This window comes from Mandrillus leucophaeus, unplaced genomic scaffold (assembly GCF_000951045.1).
Source record: "Mandrillus leucophaeus isolate KB7577 unplaced genomic scaffold, Mleu.le_1.0 Scaffold833, whole genome shotgun sequence".
Taxonomy (NCBI): domain Eukaryota; kingdom Metazoa; phylum Chordata; class Mammalia; order Primates; family Cercopithecidae; genus Mandrillus; species Mandrillus leucophaeus.
Genome location: NW_012109064.1, coordinates 20,748 through 41,050, shown reverse-complemented (window position 1 = coordinate 41,050; position 20,303 = coordinate 20,748). Strand labels below are relative to the sequence as shown.

Genomic DNA, 20,303 nt, shown 5'->3' with positions numbered 1-20,303 from the left:
ACATTTTCATCATCCTACAGATTAACCCTGTACCCATTAAACAGTTACTCCCTATTCCCCCTGATTTATTGCTTGTTTTTATAAGAAAGAGTCATTACCATGATTGTGTGTGTGTGTGCTTTGTTTTTAAAAGCTATTTGTTTGGTACTTTTTCATAATGTATTTTGTTTGTTTGTTTAAAGGGTGAGTGGTTTTATTAAATGGAAATTTAGGGAGACGTGACTTTTGTGATTCTTAGAAGGAGGGTAAAACTGTAGGGAAAGATGACTTCTTAACTTCTTGACAGTACTGTTTGAGGAGGACACTGTTTATTGTAAGACATAACTGAGTGAGATTAACTTTGAGAGACGTGCTCAGTAAGAATAGCCCGGGACGGCTCAAAGATGGGACAGACCTCTTCATGGCATTGAACTCTTTCAAGTTCCAGGAAATGAAAAGTTGCTCCAGGAAAATGTTGCTGCCCACATGTCCTATTTTCCTTATACTCTTCTTCTTCCTTCATTTTCCCCTCCCAGGCCTTGGCACCATCTAAAGGAGAGTCAGATGGTGTTAAAATTGCCAACAAAGGCCAACCTTAATGTTGTGGGGGCGAGTGGTGGTGGTTGCTGAGTCCAGCTGGGATGCTGTGGTGGGGAGAGAGCCATCTTTCTGGCCTCTCTGGGAGTGATCCAGTTTACATCAAAATAAATACTAAAGGAAATAGTTTCTTTACCTAATCACTTTCTATATCTACCACATATTGGTAGTAATAGTGATCATTGATCATTAGAACATTTTAGAGACAGGTTTGAGAGAATATTAGTGGTTATTAATTTCTTTTTTCCCAAATTCAAGCAACAAAAGTAAAAAGTAAAAACTTATTTCAAATAATATCAAAATGTATGTCACAAGGTCTAGTACATATAACAAATTTTCCATAGTTTGTGCTATGTGTCAGACTAGTCTGTGCAAATCAAAGTGTAAAAGCAATATATGTTTCAGAAAATTACCTTTTAAAGGACTTTAGCCATTTGGGGGCATCAATAATCATCATTTGCTAATTTTTATATTTGAATGCATAATGCATCTAAATATTTTCATGTATTATAGTTGCTTAAAGCATGTTATGGCTGATAATAGCCTTAATTTACATTCATGGAGAAATATAGTAAGAATGTAGATCAGCCTTAAAACTAAATAAATTACTAGTGCAGAATCATATTTACTGCCCTAGTCTGCTACTGAGAGGAGGTAAACAAATGGAAAAATGAATGGATGAAATATTTTAATTTTATTTATTAAAACAATTTTTTGAGACAGAGTCTCACTCTGTCGCTCAGGCCGGAGTGCAGTGGTGTAATCTCAACTCACTGCAACCTCTCCCTCCCAGGTTCAAGTGATTCTCATGTTTCTGCCTCCTGAGTAGCTGGGATTATAAGTGTGCACCACCATGCCTGGCACATTTTTTGTGTGTGTTTTTAGTAGACGTGGGGTTTCACCATGTTGGCCAGGCTGGTCTCGAATGCCTGTCCTTAAGTGATCTGCCCACCTCAGCCTCCCAAAGTGCAGGAATTGTGCAGGCGTGAGCTACCACACCTGGCTGGGTGAAGTAATTTTCACTAGCATAATTTTGATTTATATGGAATAGTAATTATAATCACAAACATCAGAGCCTTTCTTTTAATAGTATTTTTCCCACCTAAACTATGAAAGCAACACATGATCATGACAGAATTTGGAAATTTTTCTGTGTCTGTTTAATGCATAGTTGTGTTCTTATCACATGTGAAATTTGTGTCCTACATTTTTCATCCACCATGATGATGTAAATATTTCCTAATATCTGAAATTTGCTCTCAGTAGGCATCACCCTACTTACTTATAAAGTCACGGCAAGTGTTATCTACTAATGGGGAAAAGATGTTTAAAATGTGTATCTTTATTCAGAGAGGTTTTTTTTTTTTTTTTTGAGACGGGGTCTCACTCTGTCACCCAGGCTGGAGTGCTGTGGCATGATCTCGGCTCACCACAACCTCTGCCTCCCGGGTTCAAGCAATTCTCTGCCTCAGCCTCCCGAGTAGCTGGGATTACAGGCATCCACCACCACACCCAGCTAATTTTTGTATTTTTAGTAGAGACGGGTTTTCACCATCTTGGCCAGGCTGGTCTTGAACTCCTGACCTCATGAACCACCTGCCTCGGCCTCCCAAAGTGCTGGGATTACAGGCATGAGCCACCACATCTGGCCTCAGAAAGTTTTTAGAACATTTGGTTGGTACAGGCCAGAGCACATATGGTTGGTGTAATTAGCCAACTCCTTAGAGCTGCTTGGGGTTTCTGGACTGCCTGAGTTACTGCTTCATATCTTTTAGCTCTTTAGCCTTATTCATGGTTGAATTACATATTATCTTTTCTCATACAGAAAATGTTCATTCTCCCTGAACATGAAGAGTTAGGACAATGATTTTCTCGTAATAAGCAGATAGCAGATGTTGATCTTAAAGTGTTCCAGGATTGAGGCCTTGTTTAAGAGAAAACCAAGCTTCTGGCTGTTTTTCATGATTCTAATTCTAGACATTTATCTTTTTATGAAAAAAAAATACCACCTTTTAGAATTTCTACAAGGAAGAAGTTTTATTAATATTCTATTTTGATATACAAATGTTTTACTTTGGTTGTAGAAGAATACAAGATGTGTGTGGAGAATCTTTATAGTTGTAATTCTTTGAAGTTCATCATGGGAAAAAATCTATTCATTTATTAATTTTTCAGTAATGTTTTATTATATGGCTTATGTGCTGATTTAAGTGTATAAAACCACATTATTTATTAGAATATGATAGAATTTTGAATCTATGTAATGATTATATTCTAATTCATGAAAAATCACATGGAGTCAAACTTTTTTTTTCTTCTAGCCAGATGAATTATACTTTGAGGAAGGTGATATTATCTACATTACTGACATGGTAAGTCCAGATAATATCTTGTAATACCACATACAAAGACTGTTTTATGTAGCTATAACATTGTAAGTTATTTAAATGTATATGTACACAGAAATACATATGTACAAGTCTGTTCATTTTAGCACAATTGATAGTAGCATAAGATTGAAAATAGCCCTTATTTCCATCAATAGGAAAATAGTTCAGTAAGCTTTGGTCTATCCACAAACAGAATATTATGCAGCTATAGAAAGAAATGGGGAATATCTCTATATGCTATTATGAAGTAATTTAAGTGAAAAAAAAGCAAAGTGAGAAAATATAGATAGTATATCCTCACTTTTTAGGAAAGGGTGAGAGTGTATGTATACACACACACACACACACATGCAGACACTTATTTTTCTCAATTTCAAATAAAAAATTGAAAGATGAGTTGCGAAGTAAAATTTAGTTTTATTCTATGAAGAGTACATATCCTTTCTGTAGGTGGAGGGAAGGAAATAGGGTATAATGGACATAGATGGAAGATAGACTTTTTGGGAAATTATAGCTTGTTTTGTGGATTTGACTTTGAACTGATGTAAACCTTGTCATAGTTAAAAATTGGAGTAAAAAGCAATCCCTAAAAATTAAAAGCAGAATGAATCAAATGAACTTAATTGTACCCTAGTAATTGACATAACCACATAGAGAGGAAATATTCCAAGTTTAAAACTCAGCAATTTGACTGAACATCCATAGTAGAATATGGATATATATATATATATGAGAGGAATATATAGATGAAGAACATATATACGAAGAATATATATATGAAGAACATATATATGAAGAATATATATATGAAGAACATATATATATGAAGAATATATATATGAAGAACATATATATATGAAGAATATATATATGAAGGACAAAAAGAACTGGCCAAAAAAGGGTAAATTGATTTAAATCATGCCCTTGTTAGAGAAATGTTGGTATTGCTAAGTCTGAGATTGTTGCATGTGTATTGTGGTTTAGAGCAAATGAGTCATTAGGTCGGTGATGTTGCTAACGGATTTTCAGCATGGCAAAAAGGATACACAGATATAAGATTAATGACAGTTTAAGAAAAGCTCTGTATTCCTTCATCTGAATTGGAAGGATCACATTGTATTTTATCTAAAATAAAATGAAAATATTCCCTGCTGTGTTCTTTGAAAGGGCCTAGGAAAAATGACCAACCCAATAATAATATGTTATTTTCCATTGAAACGAACAGGCTTCTTTGAGAAATGGCTAGTACCAAGTCAGGGGCAGCAGAGGTACAAGATAAACCCAGAACATCGTCTTATTAGAAACCATGGAAGCTCCCAAAGACAGTAGGGTCATAATGAAAGGACTTGGGAACTAACTTGAAAAGACTCCCACTGGCCAAAGATAGGACAATTTGAGCATCAATTAGGGCAACAACTTCCAAGAATTGAAACACATTCAATACATTTAAATTTATGAGTTCCTAATGTTACTTCTGAACAAATCTCATTGGTCAACATGAGAGAATGCTAGGAAACCAGGTTTTTATTCTGACAACCGTTAAGGAGAAGAATCCCCATTTATTCTGTGTTTTCTTTATGAATTTCTTATCTGGGCAACCTGAGAATTGATGAGGAAGTTTTTGTTTGAAGAGGTATTCAGGTTATTTCAATGAAGAAGGAATGATAGAATTAGCATGTCACCGTCTTGCAGCCCTCAGGAAACAGTGGATCTAGACAATGATCATCAAAGGCTACCAACATTATGAAAAGAAGCCGACCAGATAGTACGCGTTTCCCAATGGAAGAAATCAGTACTGCCTAGGAAATAGCTTTGCCAAAAAACGTTGAAGCTGAATCTAATTAAACCTCTAGAACGAATGACCAATTTATAGGCAATAGAGGGAACAGAGGAACATGTTTAATGATAACACAGGGATACAACAGGCAAAATCCATAGAGGTTGAAACTACAGGGCAAACCAACTGGATTCTTCAACAAATATATTTTTAAGAGATAAAAAAGAATGGAGAGACAACCTTTAGATTAAAAGATACTTAAAAGACAAATCAATTATATTGTATAGCCCTTATTTGAATCCCAAATTATGGGGCAGTTGGGAAATTTGAGTATTGACCTTGAGTATTGTTGGAAAAAACTTTTAAGCTGTGATAATGGCATTATAATTGCCTTTCAAAAAGTATGTATCTTTCCGAGGTACATACTGAAATATTTACAAATGAAATAATATGATGTCTAGAATTTATTTTAAAATAATCCAGGAGGGGAGGGAGGTCGTGGGGGCATATATGAAACAATATTGATCATTAAGAAATGATTTGTGCAGTTGGGAAATGGGTATATATAAGGTCCTTACATTGTTCTATTTTTTTATAAGTTTAAATTTTTCTATAGTAAAAAGTTACCCCCAAAATGAAGATAATATAAAGAGATCTTTAGAACTTCTTCCCCCATAAAAAATATTATCTCGGAGCTAAGAGAAATGAAACTGTGGACACAAAATCATATAGCTAGTCTAAACTAGCGTAATTTGTTTTCTTCTGTTTCGTATCATCTCTGATTTGTTTGTTTGTTGGGACTCTGTCATGAAACGTATTCCATTTGTTGCAGGCAGATGCACATTTATTTGTGACTTAGTGGTAAGGGAGACCGACACCCACAGCTAGGCTGTGAGGAAACTTGACAGTGTGGGTAGGGTTGATGGACATTTTGTACAACAGGTACTCCCTAGGAGCCAAATAATTTGAAAAGTGAATGAATGCAGTCTGGATTTCACACCGCTTAATTTAACTCTTCTTTTACCAGAGTGATACCAACTGGTGGAAAGGCACCTCCAAAGGCAGGACTGGACTAATTCCAAGCAACTATGGTAAGTGTTGCTGAGTGGTTTTACTTCAGCTATTCTTCGTTCACTTGGAATTTTTTTGGTTCTTGAGGCTTTTCTGCTTGCTGCTGTGGCTGAGAAGGCAATGGAGTCACTGTCAGTCTCGGACATTTTCCATTCCATGAGCCTCCTGTTAATAAACTGGTCATGACCACCACATGTGCTTGAGCCTGACTGTGTGGCCCAAGAGAAAGCATTATAGCATTCTTAACCCAAGGTTTCCGAGAACGCTTATGGTTTTACTTTCTTCAGCTCCTAAAACAATTGTTTTTAATGCTGATAACTCAATCTTGCAGATCGTTTCTTAGACTAGCCCTTTCTTTTGTGATGGAGTAACACGACCTTGTTAATTCATGTTCGGGGCAGTGACGTTCATTAAATGCTTATCGTGGCAGTTTGGGGACCTTGAGAGAGGAGAGACACGGCTCCCGCCATGAAGCTGCTTCTAGCTGGAAGTGGGACAAATGGACAAAACACTTATTTAGTTGTCAGCAGAATACAGTCAAAAGAGCACAGAGTTGATAAACAAGGCTCCTGAGTTTTAATCCTTTTTCTTCCATTTCCTAATAACACTCCCTACTGATTCTAGGACAGCGGTGAACACACCTTCTTTTAGAGGCAGGTAGCTATGCTGATTGTTCTTTCTGAATACAGGAAGCAAAATATTCCCCCCGCCACCCACTCCTACATAAATACACACAAGAGACTCAAAATTACTTTTAGGCATCTTTAAAGCAGAGTGATCTACAAAATGTAAAAATGAACATCAAATGCTTTCTTTTGCATTTTTGTGCTTTGTTTATTGAATACTTGAGTAATATCAAGTATGCATTCAACTCAGGTATGCAGGTTTGTTTGTTTTTGTTTATACTTCCAGTTAATTACTATGTTATTGCGTTATTGCCTGGCTTTCTTTCCCTTAACACCTAATTCAGTTTCATTTAATGCAAGAACTATCCATTTGATTTTCTGTTACTTTTTATCCACATTAAGTAAAGGAAACTGTGTTGAAGGCCCTGGTACTCCTGAAGCTGGGGGACTGTGGTGAATGAGTGGCTTCAGTAAATCATTTGTGTGGCAATTCAACATTGGGCTAACACTTTTTATTTTCAATCTAGTGGCTGAGCAGGCAGAATCTATTGACAATCCATTGCATGAAGCAGCAAAAAGAGGTAGGTGTGATTCATTTTGACTGAGGTATACAGTACAGTAAAATGCATGGATTTCAATTAGTTTTGACAAATGCATACACCCATGTAACCAACACTCGGATCAAGATCTGGAACATTTCTGCCATCCTATAAAGCTCCCTTTGCACCTTCTCAGTTAAATCCCTGCCTTCCCCAGAGACAGTCTGTCCCAACATCTATTACCCTAGAGAAGTGTGATTTTAATTTTAAAATGTCAGTCAAGAAACACTGTTGTGGGGAGACGCAAGTCGAAAGACATGGTCTGTGACTTCCAAAGCTCAACATCTGGCAGGGGAGAGAGAGATGTAACAGATCATTAAAATATGGTATGATAAGTACAGTAATTGAAATGTGTTTAACAGGCTGTAGAGGCCAGGGTGGGTAACTGGAGGGCAGAAGAATGGAAGGATCTGGTGGGTACAGCATTTAGGAGAGCATTGGTGTGGTGAGCACTTGGCCAGGGAGGGCATAACAACAGGGATGAACCTGGGGAGGATCCTTGACCAAACAACTGTCAATCTTGTCTTGGGCTTTATTCTGTAGATCAGTAGTCCTCAGCTAGGGGTGATTCCTCTTTCACAAACCCTGAGGATATTTGGCAATATCTGGAGACGTGTTGACTGTCATGACTGGAGGGATGTTACTGGCATCTTTTGAGGAGAGGCAGCGGTTGTTGCCACACATCCTACAGCACACAGCACCCCCACAATAAATCCAACCCCAAATGCCAATGGGGCTGCTGCCGAGTAACCCTGCTGTAGATAATGGGGAGTTTTTGTAAAACCTCAGTGAGTTCCATTTCATTCAATTTTTAGATTTTTTGGAAATCTGAATGTACACAAGGAAATTATTGGTTAGGATTGTGAAAAAGTAAAAGGACTAAACTGACATTTAAAAAATTATTTGTAAGTTAGATACTTGGGACATCAGCCTGAGGATTTTAAATTAATAGTTATAGTTTAGCTTATAAGAGCAGCAGCTTTGAGTAGGTTATTTAGCCTTTCTTACAGGAACTGAAGATGCATTGTAAATATGAATATGAATAGTATCTGCTTGTTCTTAGGTTTGATTGTTTTTTCCTCAATTTCCAGAATTTCACAAAGAAAAAATAATATATGTATATACACACACACACAAACACACACACACACACACATATATTTTTTAACAGAATAGAAATACCTTAAGTATACCCATTTAGGCAACTCTTCCCTTTAACCGTTAGAAACATTGATGTTAATACTTTCCATTAATAACCTGGAAGTCAAAATGTACCATAATAAATGCATTAATGGGCAGGTCTTAATTTACTACTTGCTGATTAATCCATTGCAAATGGAAATTTATGCAGAATGAAATAATGAAATGTATTTAAAAGCAAAATAAAAAGTGAAAGCTTTTTTTTCTTGTGTTTTTGTATATGTAAAATTCTTTCAGGCAACTTGAGCTGGTTGAGAGAGTGTTTGGACAACAGAGTGGGTGTTAATGGCTTAGACAAAGCTGGAAGCACTGCCTTGTACTGGGCTTGCCACGGGGGTCACAAAGGTATTCCATTTTGTTTGTTGTATGTTTCTATGCTGCTGAAAATCTGTTTCACCTACGGGAGCCAGATTTACAAAAAACGAGAAAGAAAAAGCGTTGGTTATTGTTTTTGAATCCTTTAGAACAGCGGCCAAAAGCCTTGTTCCTGGAAGCTCTGTAGAACAGTGGGTAGAGTGTGGTCAGCCAGTCTCTCCGCATGGGCCCCTCTCGCTTGAAAGACTGGACGCTTCCTTTCCTCTCTCAGGCTTAGAAAGGTTACTGGAAAACAGCAGTAATATCAAAACAAAACCGCTGTCTCATCTTACAGAAGAAAAGATCAGAATTGGCTCCCTAGCTTAGCTTTTCACAAGGTCTGCTTTTATGATTTGCATTGTAAGTTTCATGCAAACTATTGGATTCAAGAGAAAGCCAACATTTGCCTAAGTTAGTGATTCCATTGATACTTTTTCTGTTATAGTCAATAATAATGACAAAGTGAATTTTTAGATGTATTTTTTCCTGGCCAAAAATGTATTACCCACTGCTTTTCGACGTCTCTCTATAACAAAGGAAATAAACTCAACAACGATAAGAAAGAAGATCTCAACAAATTAAATAGCAGTGCCAAAGGAAAATTTGTAACTGTCTCCTAAAAAGAAGCTTATCTTATTTCAACTAATAAACATGTTAGTTATATGAATGAAAAGTATTATAATGAATGTAAAAATATTCCTGTGTCATATGAAAATGCAAAAGCCAAAACTATTAGAAAAAGTGTATTTTCCTAAATAATTCCACTTTTTAGATTCTTAAGTTTTTCTATTTTATAAATTTTAGAAAATGTGTTAACATTTTCTTGAAGGTTCTTCTAAAGAATCTCGCTTTTATAAAATTATTGTACCTAGATTTGTCAGGCTTCTAATTTTAATTCTTAAAAAAGTATCTTTTCTCTTTGAATTTCAGATATAGTAGAAATGCTATTTACTCAACCAAATATTGAACTGAACCAGCAGGTAAGACTGCTTATCTGAAAATTATTTAACACATACCTGCTTGTTCTCTTTAGTACAGAGCAACTTATGGGCATGTGAAGTATTGTCAAAATACCGCAAGCGCATAATTTAAAAATTATAATTGCACTAAAATTCAAATTGTCCACAGCCCCAAGTGCCAAACCCACTCCTCCTCAGATGTCACTTTCAGCTTTTAGCTCTTTCTTTCTGTACTTACCTTTGTCTTACCAAGGAATAGGCTGACGGAGCTATCTCTCCGTGCGTTATCTTCATGTGTACTTTGGCCTCCTGTTGGGTATGTGAAGGGTTAAGCTTGTCACTGCCCCAGCTCTCATCTTTCAGCACCCCAGCACCCAGCCTGTCCTCTGCTCCTCAATGCACTTCATCACAGTTTTTGGTTATATTACTATATGACGTTTACTTTATTATGGGTGCCTAAATAGTGTTCATTGCTTATATAACCTTTTTTTTTGTTTCTGTACTTATTGACTTTTTAAAACTCATTTTTTGTTATTTCACTGTGACTTCTCTACTGTTTTATACAGTCTTGACATATAATGCTTTTCCAAAATGTGTAAGATAATCAACAGCTTTCTTTTTTCTCCCTGGACTCATACTTCCTGAAGTTCTCCATCATTCTCCAGACTGAGCAACTTGGTCCCTGTGGCCCTTAGCTGTCTTCCAGGGAACGCCTTCCATTCTCTGCCATGTTGCATCTTCATTTTTCTGGATCCCTTGTCTTTCTTTTGTCAGAGAACATCTTCAAGCAGATTCCTGAGAAAGAGAAGCTTGGGATTGATTATTTGACTGATCAGAAGTCTAGGTCAAAAACAGTTTCCCTCAGAATTTTGAAGGCATGGCTCTGTGGCATTCTTGTTTCCAGGGTTGCTGTTGAGAGGTTTGGTGCCATTTTGATTCCCCTTCTTTTATGTGTGATCTGCTTTTTCTCTTGCTAAGAGTATTTACTTTTTTGTTGGTGTTTTAAAATTTTATGATGATGTGCCTTAGCGTTCATCTCTTCCCAGTGATTATGATGAGTTCTTTCAGCCTGGAAAATTATCTTGTATTATTTCTTTTAGAGTTTTTATCTGACCCTTCTTTGTTCTTTTTGTTCTGGAATGCCTGTTAGTAGGATGTTGGACTTCTTGGATTGAACCTTCAGTTTTCTTAATTTTTCCCAGAGATATTCTCACCTGTTTTATTTTGGTTATCTTTTTAGTTCCCCAGAGTTCTGTATTAGTTTTCTATTGCTGCCTAGCAAACAACCATAGGCTTAGCAGCTTCTACTTTCTGTACGTCAGAATTCTGGGCATGGCATAGCTGCGTTCTCTGCTCAGGGTCTCCCAGGTGGAAATCAAGGGATTGGCTGGAGCTGGATTCTCATCTGGAGCTTGGGGTCTGCTTCCAAGTGTATTTAGGTTGTTGGAAGAATTGATTTTCTTGTGTCTGTAGTACTACTGAGGCCCTCAGCTTTTAGAGGCCGCCCCTCTCTGTAGACAGCTCACAGTATGGCTGCTTGCTTTCTTCCTCAAGGCCAGAAGGAGATTGTCTGTCTGCTGCTTGATCGTTTTTAGTTTTTAAGGGCCCACCTGGTTAGGTCAGGCCCACCTGGGATAATGTCCCTTTTGATGAACTCAACATCCGCTGACTAGAAACCTAATTACAGGAGTGATAGCCTATTACATTCACTGCTTTCACTCGCAGTCAAGAGGAGGGGGCCTATACAGGGGGCCAGGAACCGTGGGGGCCGTTCTTAAAATTCGTCTGTTATAAGCTCTTATTTTACTCTGATTGTTACTTTTATGCAGTATCTTTCTTTTTCTTGTTTCATGACACAATATGATCTTGTATCTTGCTGATATAATATTTATAACTTTTCAAACTGTATTTTTTAGCTATTCACTGTACTGTGTTTTTTCTCTTTGAGATCCATTTATTTTGTTTGTTTTGGTCTTTCCTAAAATATTGTAGGCTTTCCATGAACACTTGATGTCATTATCTATCCATTCATTATTATTTTTTAAATTTGAGATAGAGTCTCGCTCTGTCATCCAGGCTAGAGTATAGTGGCGCAATCTCAGCTCACTGCAACCTCTGCCTCCCGGGTTCAAGCTCTTCTCCTGCCTCAGCCTCCCAAGTACCTGAGACTACAGGCCTGTGCCACCGGGCCTGGCTAATTTTTGTGTTTTTAGTAGAGACGGGCTTTCACCATGTTGGCCAGGCTGGTCTCAAACTCCCGACTTCAGATCATCTGCCCTCCTTGGTCTCCCAAAGTGCTGGGATTACAGGCATGAGCCACCATGCCTGGCCCTTATCCATTCATTTTTAAGTGTGATTGGAAACTGTGTGTGCTTGGTGAGGTCTGCTGGCTGGTGGGCTCCTCCACAGGGCGATCTGGTGAGGTCCTGGCTATTTCGCTAGGTGACACCCAAATGCTAATGAAAGTACACTCCTTCTCTCCCCTGCACATGGGACTGCACTGCTTCACCAGAGGAACCCTCCAGTCTCCTGCCTGGGGGTGTGTGCACACTGGGCAGTGGGGGTACGTAAAGGTACCTCAGAGAGGGGTCTTACTGTTCAGTCTGTAGGTTTTTTACCTAACCTTCAGCTTTTAGTTTTTGGCCTTTTGCTACCTTCTCTTGTACCTAGTGTTCATGAACTTGGAAACTATCAGATTACTTTATTAACAAGTAAATCTGTCATCATTATTGGGTCATCTGGCACCAAGAGAAGGGGAAGAGGTTCTGAGATTCTACTTTTTATAAGTACTTTTAACCAGTATCTCTGTTTTCTCACCAATGCCTCATATCTGCCCTGATACCTCCAGGAATCTCCAGTTCCTCATTTTTGCCAGGTTTCTGCATGTTCAAATCTGCTTGCTTCCTCCTGGGTCTCCCTCTGCAGGCATCTGCTTTTCAGCTCGTGCTCCACCAAGTCAGCTTGTACTCCTCCATCCAATTCCATCTCCCAAAAATGACTCCTCTCCCATCTCTTGAGTCTCCTTTCCTTTTCTCTTTGGAATTCTATAACTTCATTCCCATTTTAGGTTTAATTGGGTTAAACCTAAATTAGCATGTACTTTCATATGGTACTTTCTCTTTTTATCACTATAGAACAAGTTGGGAGACACAGCTTTGCATGCTGCTGCCTGGAAGGGTTATGCAGATATTGTCCAGTTGCTTCTGGCAAAAGGTAAAGTCTGTGCTGAGTTTATCTGGTCTTTGCTTGCCCTGAAAAATAGTCTATATCAAATTATGCCATTTGAAATGGTAGGAAGAATAATAGTCTTATTTCAGAATAGGGTTTAACCTTTGCTCTGCCTGTATATCGTGGAGTAGTTATGATAAAATAAAATTATTGGGTGTTGGTTTGTGTTAGATTTTAATATAAACTAAAATCATGGCAAGCTTTAACATTACATATATTACTTTTAGTAAGAACTGTACTGTACATTTCTGCAGGATTATACAGCCTTAGAAACAAAGAATGTGTGTGTACACATGTGTTGGGGAGATCCTGTCTGAGAAAGCTGTATAAGTAAAGTTGCTGAGGCCCCTGTTCTCACAGGGAGGTCTTGATGGATAAGCAAGAATGATGTGGCTGCAATGTCCTGCTTTCAGCTGAGCAGGTGCTAGGTGTAAAGTGAACGAGAGACGATATCTTGATCCCCTGTTTTTATAAGTCAGGGGAAACAGTGAAGTTATAAACCGACTATCCCTTTATCCATTTGTCCCGCAAATATTAGTTTACTCTTAGAGAAGGCCAGGCAGACCACCCATACTGTACCCTAGTCCAGAAGCCTATTGTGTAGGATGCTTGAGTCCCCAAGACACTTGTCATGGAATTACCCTTATTAGGGATCCTCAGAGCAATATTGTGGGATATATGATAGGAATGGTTTAGATTTTAAGTATGCAGGTGAGGTAAGCTCCAGGTCTAAAAGGCCAGACACTGTGAGGATCACTCTAGGGCCCTGTGAAGGGTTTGCTGAGGACTTTGATGTCTAATATGACAGCCACTAGCCAGGTGCACAACTGAGCCGTTTAAATGAGGCTATCTGAATTGAGATGTGCTTTAAGTGTAAAATGCATAACAGATTTCAAAGACTTAGTGAAACAAAAAGTAAAACATCACAGTAATTTTCGTGTTGGTTATGTGTTGAAATGATAACGTTTCAGATATGCTGGGTTAAATAAAATATATAATTAAAATTAATTTCACATTTTGCAAATGTGGCTATTAGAAAATTAAAAATTATATATGTGGATCACATTATATTCCTATTAGCGCTCATCTAAAGGGACCCAGGAAATGGTTCTGTTTCTTCTCTATCATCATTCTCTGAATATTTCCTGTTCTGATAGAAATCATGTCTATGAGCTCTAAAGTGTAATACAATATATGATTAGTCACAGAACTGTTAACCCTCAGGAGTTTTTGACCTATGGCACACTGAGAGAATGAAGTTTCTTATATAACCCTACTGTGAATAGAATGATCTGCTTAGGAGTAAGATTTTGACACAAGATCATTATATTACTAACTAAACATACTTTTTTTTTTTTCTTGATGCAATATTTCTGTGCCTTTAAATTTGGGGACACTTCTTTCTTTTTTTCTTTTTTTTTTTTTTGAAACTTGGTCTCACTCTGTGGCCCAGACTGGAATGCAGTGGCATGATCTCGGCTCACTGCAACCTCTGCCTCCTGGGGTTCGAGTGATTCTCCCACCTCAGCCTCCCGAGTGGCTGAAATTACAAATGTGCACCACCACACATGGCTAATTTTTGTAGAGACAGAGTTTCGCCATGTTACCCAGTGTGGTCTTAAACTCCTGAACACAAGCAATCTGCCTGCCTCAGCCTCCCAAAGTGCTGGGATTACAGGCGTGATGAGCTACTGTGTCGGCCTATTTTTGTTTATTGAAGGGGAAGTGGTTGCAAAAAAAATGACACTTTCCTACACTGTGGCAGAAAGTATGAACTGATAATGCCTTCTATTTTTAGTTTTTGGGTTTTTTTGAGACTGAGTCTCACTCTATTGCCCAGGTTGGAGTGCAGTGGTGCAATCTTGGCTCATTGCAGTCTCCGCCTCCTGGGTTCAAGTGATTCTCATGCCTCAGTCTCCTAAGTAGCTGGGATTACAGGCATGCACCACCATGCTTGGCTAATTTTTGTATCTTTAGTAGAGATGGGCCATATTGGCCAGGCTGGTCTTGAACTCCTGACCTCAAATGATCCACCCACTTTGGCCTCCCAAATTGCTGAGATTACAGGCGTGAGCCACCATGCTTGGCCTAAAGCCTTCTTGGAAAGCAATCTTAAAATCAGAGATAAAAAAGGAGACATTACAACTGATACCACATAAATTCAGAGGATCATTAGAGACTAGTATGAAAAGCAATCTGGCAGTAGCTGGCAGAATTTAAAATGGACTTAGCCTTACTTTCCAGTACCACTTTTAGTAAACCATTCTCAGAAATACATGTGAACAAAGATGTTGTTCAAGGATGTTCACTGGAGTATTTGAGATAATGAAAATTAGGAGTAGCTTAAGTACCCATCAATACAGGAGTAATTAAATTTTGGAGCATCCACAAAATGGAATACTTAAATGGTTAAGTTACAAATATGTGTATTGCTAAGAAAACAGTACCATTAGACATTAAGTTTTAAAAACATGAAATTACAGACCAATATGTGTAGTATGATTTTGTGTCTATATCAATATGTGTATGAATGCGTTGATGCAAATAAGGGAGATAAGAACTCACGCCCACTTGTTAAGAATAGTTACCTTAGGAGTAGGTAGAAGATGACGGGATGAAATGGGACTTGTGCTTTTGTTCAGCATACATTTGTATTTTTGAATCCTTAACAATGCAAATGTATTTATGAATTCTGATGTAATTTTGAACACAATAAAGGCAAAGGAAAAGTGGGTAGAAGATGGCTTATGGGAATAATGAATTGCCTCTTGGTTTTATGTGTTGCTATTCTGCTAATTTGCATGAGAACCTACTTACAGATATAAAATATTAATCCCCTCAAGCACTACCCACTTGGTCTTTTCTAAAGACCCTCTTGAGCAAAAGAGGAAGCAAAGGGCTCATTGAAGTTAAGCTCCACAGGGACCATAAACTCCTCACTGCAAAGTTCACATGCAATTCTAAAGGGACTCGAAGGGAAAGGCTTGGAATTAATTGTTATCACAGGTGCAGCAACAAGCTTCCTGATTAAAGATGCCAAATATACTGCATGAGAAAGTTTGTTGTTTTGAGAACGTTTACTTCTGGGCCAGAGTTGTTCACTAGTTTGTTTTGCCAAAAGTGGTTAGCTATGGGGAGAGAGGATTGGCTACTACTGTATAGTCTTCAAAGACACCTAATTGATTTTTCTTGTGTTGGGAAGGTGCTAGAACAGACTTAAGAAACAATGAGAAGAAGCTGGCCTTCGACATGGCTACCAATGCTGCCTGTGCATCTCTCCTGAAAAAGAAACAGGGAACAGGTATTTGTTTTAAACCCTTCTTTCTTCTCCGGTGCCCCATAACTAAGATTTATTAACTTAGAATTGCGCAAAAGAAATAAACTCAGCCGAATGCAGTGGCTTATGCCTGTAATCCCAGCACTTTGGGAGGCCAAGGCGGGAGGTTCCCTTGAGCCCAGGAGTTGGAGACCAGCCTGAGCGACAAAGTGAGACCCCATCTCTACAAAAAATATAAAAAATTAGCCAGACATCGTGGTGTGGGTCTGTAGTCCCAGCTACTCAGGAGGCTGAGCTGGGGGATCACTTGAGCCCTGAGAGGTTGAGGCTGCAGTGAGCTGTGATCATACCACTGCATTTCAGCCTGGGTGAGAGCGAGACCGTATCTTAAAAACAAAACAAAACAAAACAAACATAAACTCTTCAGATGATTCTAAAGTTTGTTTCTATATCCTTGATCTTAATCAGAACCCCCAAAATAGGATACCCTCAGTTAAACAGAAATTAGACGAGAAACATAATCTTTTACCTTTATTTTGTGTTTCTTTTATTCCTTGCAATCAAGTTCTAATCACCTTGCTTTCCATTACAGTCCTTTTCAGAGAACGATTGTATTCATTCCCTCATTTCAATATGTATTTATGAGTGATTATCACTAAATATTTTTAAAAATCATATTTGATAGCTCCATGATTATATTTTGTTTCTATTTTAAATGAGGATATCAATAAAATGTAATCAAAATTATTCTAGACTTTGCTAAATAGTTTGGACTTTATTCATAGTACTATGGGTGGTTTTTTAAAATAGAGTTTAGGTGTACATTATTATTATTTTTTTAGATGGAGTCTTGCTCTGTTGCCCAGCCTGGAGTGCAGGGGTGCAGTCGTAGCTCACTGCAGCCTCAAACTCCTGGAATCAAGTGATCCTCCCATCTCAGGTTCCTGAGAAGATGGGACTACAGGCATGTGTCATCATGCCCAGCTTTTTTTTTTAATGTAAAGATAGGGGTCTTGCCATGTTGTCCAGGTTGGTCTCAAACTCGTGGACTCAAGCCATCCTCCCGCCTCAGCCTCCCAAAGCACTGAGATTACAGGCAAGAGCCACCAAAAGGTGCCCGGCCTCCTTTTGTTCTTTATTCTAGGTATGTCTTTGTTCCAGATTTCTTTTCTTTTTTTAAACTTCAGTTTGAATATAGTGTAAACTGTTAATCAGTTGATATTCCTTAATTAAGCCATGAGAGCTCACTGGCAGTGCAAGCCTTTCTTTAAAGTAATTCCTCATGGATAGATGGAGATGGGTTCTACTAAGGGAATGAGAAAGTATCAGCTGAGCTGGTGCCCCCCAGCTACATTATGATTGAGAAGCCATATTTGCAGCTGTGTGAGAGACATACTTCTGCTTGAGGTCAACCTCTTACTCCTTGCTGCCTTGATTGGGTCAGGAAGTAGGACTCTGGCCTAACTTCCTTTCTCTGCCACTGACTTCCTGTTGTGTGGCTACCCTTCGCCTGTCCTGACCAAAGAGTGAGGCTTCTTATGACCTGAAGGTACCAGAGTCTCATGCATGCTATGAGCTCCATTTTGATAGACAAGGCATATACCAAACTTTCTTAGACCCCAGAGAGCTTACCCAGAAGCCTTACTCAGGAGTGGTTTGAGTTGAGGGAAGCAGGTGATGGGCCTTTCTGCAGCCTTTGTAGAACAAGGCTGGGAGGCAGGTACTCTTTTCTCTGTGTACCCCAAGTGTGTTTAGTCTACCTTCCTAAATTTGAACTGATTAGGTAATGGGTTCATTAATGAGGTAATCTTAGGGCCAGGCAGACAGTGCCAAGAAATGAGTTTTGATATTTCAATTTTCATGTTACTTTTAAAATGTTTGTTCTTGCTTCATTTCCCCAGTTATACAGTTAAAAAAAAAAAAAAAAGCTTTATTTTGTATATTGATCCTCATTGGAATAGGTTTGGACTATTTGGCCATACAGTTAATTGTCAGCATGAGCTCTTAAGTTGGAAGAGGTATATTCTGATATTGTTGTCCTTTTTTTTTTTTTTTTTTTTTTTTTTTTGACAGTCTCACTCTGTCACCCATGCTGGAGTGAAGTGGCCGATCTCAGTTCACTGCAACCTCCGCCTCCCGGGCTCAAGTGATTCTCCTGCCTCAGCCTCCTGAGTAGCTGGGATTACAGGCATGCGCCACCACGCCTGGCTAATTTTTGTATTTTTAGTAGAGATGGGGTTTCACCTTTTTATCCAGGTTGGTCTCGATCTCCTGACCTCAAGCAATCTGCCTGCTTTGGCCTCACAAAGTGCTGGGATTACAGGTGTGAGTTGCTGTCGACTTTTAGAAGCACAGTGTGGATTTTTTAATAGGTACAAAAATTCACATGTTGTAGTTACTATGGAAGATAACTAGGATATAGGGCTGGGGGTTATACTCAAGAGTTGAGCCCTTTAAAATTTTTTCCAACTTTTAAAAATTTGAGTACAATTTACATTAAGTAAGTACATAAATCTTAAGCATACAGCTTGATGAATTTTTTTTACACCTGTTTACCACAACCCAGATGAAGCTAGAGAACAGTTCCCACATGCCACCCTCATGCCTTCCACACTCCTCCCTCAGTGTCTTCTGCTTCTCTCACCATAGATTAGTTCTGCCCGTTTGTGAATTTTATGTAAATGGAATCAGACAGTATGTACTTTTTGTGACTGACCTCTTTTCATTTACATTATGTCTGTGAGATTCATCTGTGTGCCTGTGTTTGTTTCTCCATCATTTATTTATTGTCTGTATGTTTGTTGGTTGGTCTTAAGTGCTGGTTCTTGATTTGAGATGTGTAAACCCAAGGTGATAGGATTGAGTTAAAATGAACGTGAGCTAGGGAAGGATGGCAGTGCTGCAGGAAGATGCATTCCCATGCATGCTACGCCGAGGTGGGCTATGAAGAGATACAGCTTATTAAACAACACCTGACCATGTGAGAGGTTTCCTGAGAAAACTGCCTCAGAACAGTTCATGAAAGGAAAGAAGGAGAAATAATTTATTTGCCTGACTTGTTCCTGTCTTTTGATGACCACTCAGTCAGAGTCTGCACCGTGGCAAATCATCCTCCCTTTTTAATAGGAGAAGTGAGAATAAAATAAAGAACAGAAGTAACCATCTGAGGACACAGAATATGGGCAGACCTTAGGATAGCAAAGTAGAAGGGGAAAGAGTTTTCCTATTTGTCTCTCAGGCTTTAGCTTAGAAAGCTACGTTTTACCAAGTTGACATGAAGTCCTGAAGTTCCTGGGTGTGTTTTGGGGGAGAACAAAATATATTCCTCCCAGTTCTTGTGAACTCCTCTTGAGGAGAGTGGAGAAAAATAGAGTCAACCTGGAGACTTCCAGTAGCTTGGAAGCTGGTGTGAAGTCACTGAAACATGGCCAGGCGTGGTTTCTCACACCTGTAATCCCAGCACTTTGGGAGGCAAGGAGGGTTGCTTGCATCCAGGAGTTCAAGACTAGCCTGGACAACATAGTGAGATGACATCTCTACAAAAAAAAATTAAAAATTAGCTGAGTGTGGTGGTGCACGCCTGTAGCCTCAGCTACTTGGGAGGCTGAGGTGGGAGGATTGCTTGAGTCCAGGAAGTTGAGGCTGCAGTGAGCCGTGATTGCACCACTGCACTGCAGCCTGGGTGACAGAATGAGATCCAGAAAAGAGACCTCTGTTCTTTCCTTCTCTCTCTTGCAAGATAAATCAGCTTCCACCTCCCTTGTACTGATCATCCCTTCTCCTTTTTCTTTTTCTTAACAATCATTTTCCAAAACCTGTAAAAGTGAAGACTTTTTTTTTTAAAAGAGAGCATTAGCATACCTAAAAAAATAATTCCTTAATATCATCAAATATCTTGTCCTTGTCCAAACTTCCATTTTCTCGTACATCTTTGTTTGTTTTTACTTATTTATTTACTTATGGTTTATTTACGTCAGGATTCACATAAGGTCAGTTTGTGGTTGGTAGATATATCTCTTTATTTTTTAAGCGACAGTTCCTTTCCCTCCCCTCTTCCCCCTTTTTAACCTTACCATTTATTTATTAAAGAAACTGGGTCAACTCACTGGAATTTCCCATTCTGGACATTGCTGACTACATTCCCATGGTGTCATTTGTCATGTTCCTCTGTCCTTTAAGTTTTTGTCAATTGGTGTTAGATTTAGAGGTTTGATCCAGTTTAGATTCATTCTTTCATCCATCCATC

The 20,303-nt window shown here is 38.6% G+C and overlaps 1 protein-coding gene across 2 annotated transcripts in view; it reads left to right on the top strand.

The window, feature by feature from the left end:
• Window positions 1–20,303, top strand: part of OSTF1 (osteoclast stimulating factor 1) — a 67,408-nt gene that overhangs the window by 35,722 nt on the left and 11,383 nt on the right. For both annotated transcript variants that reach the window (XM_011968244.1, XM_011968243.1), the window contains exons 3-9: window positions 2,898–2,948; window positions 5,771–5,834; window positions 6,968–7,021; window positions 8,477–8,584; window positions 9,524–9,573; window positions 12,687–12,765; window positions 15,983–16,081. In XM_011968244.1, coding sequence (XP_011823634.1) covers window positions 2,898–2,948; window positions 5,771–5,834; window positions 6,968–7,021; window positions 8,477–8,584; window positions 9,524–9,573; window positions 12,687–12,765; window positions 15,983–16,081 — 505 coding nt within the window. The remainder of the gene's footprint in view (window positions 1–2,897; window positions 2,949–5,770; window positions 5,835–6,967; window positions 7,022–8,476; window positions 8,585–9,523; window positions 9,574–12,686; window positions 12,766–15,982; window positions 16,082–20,303) is intronic.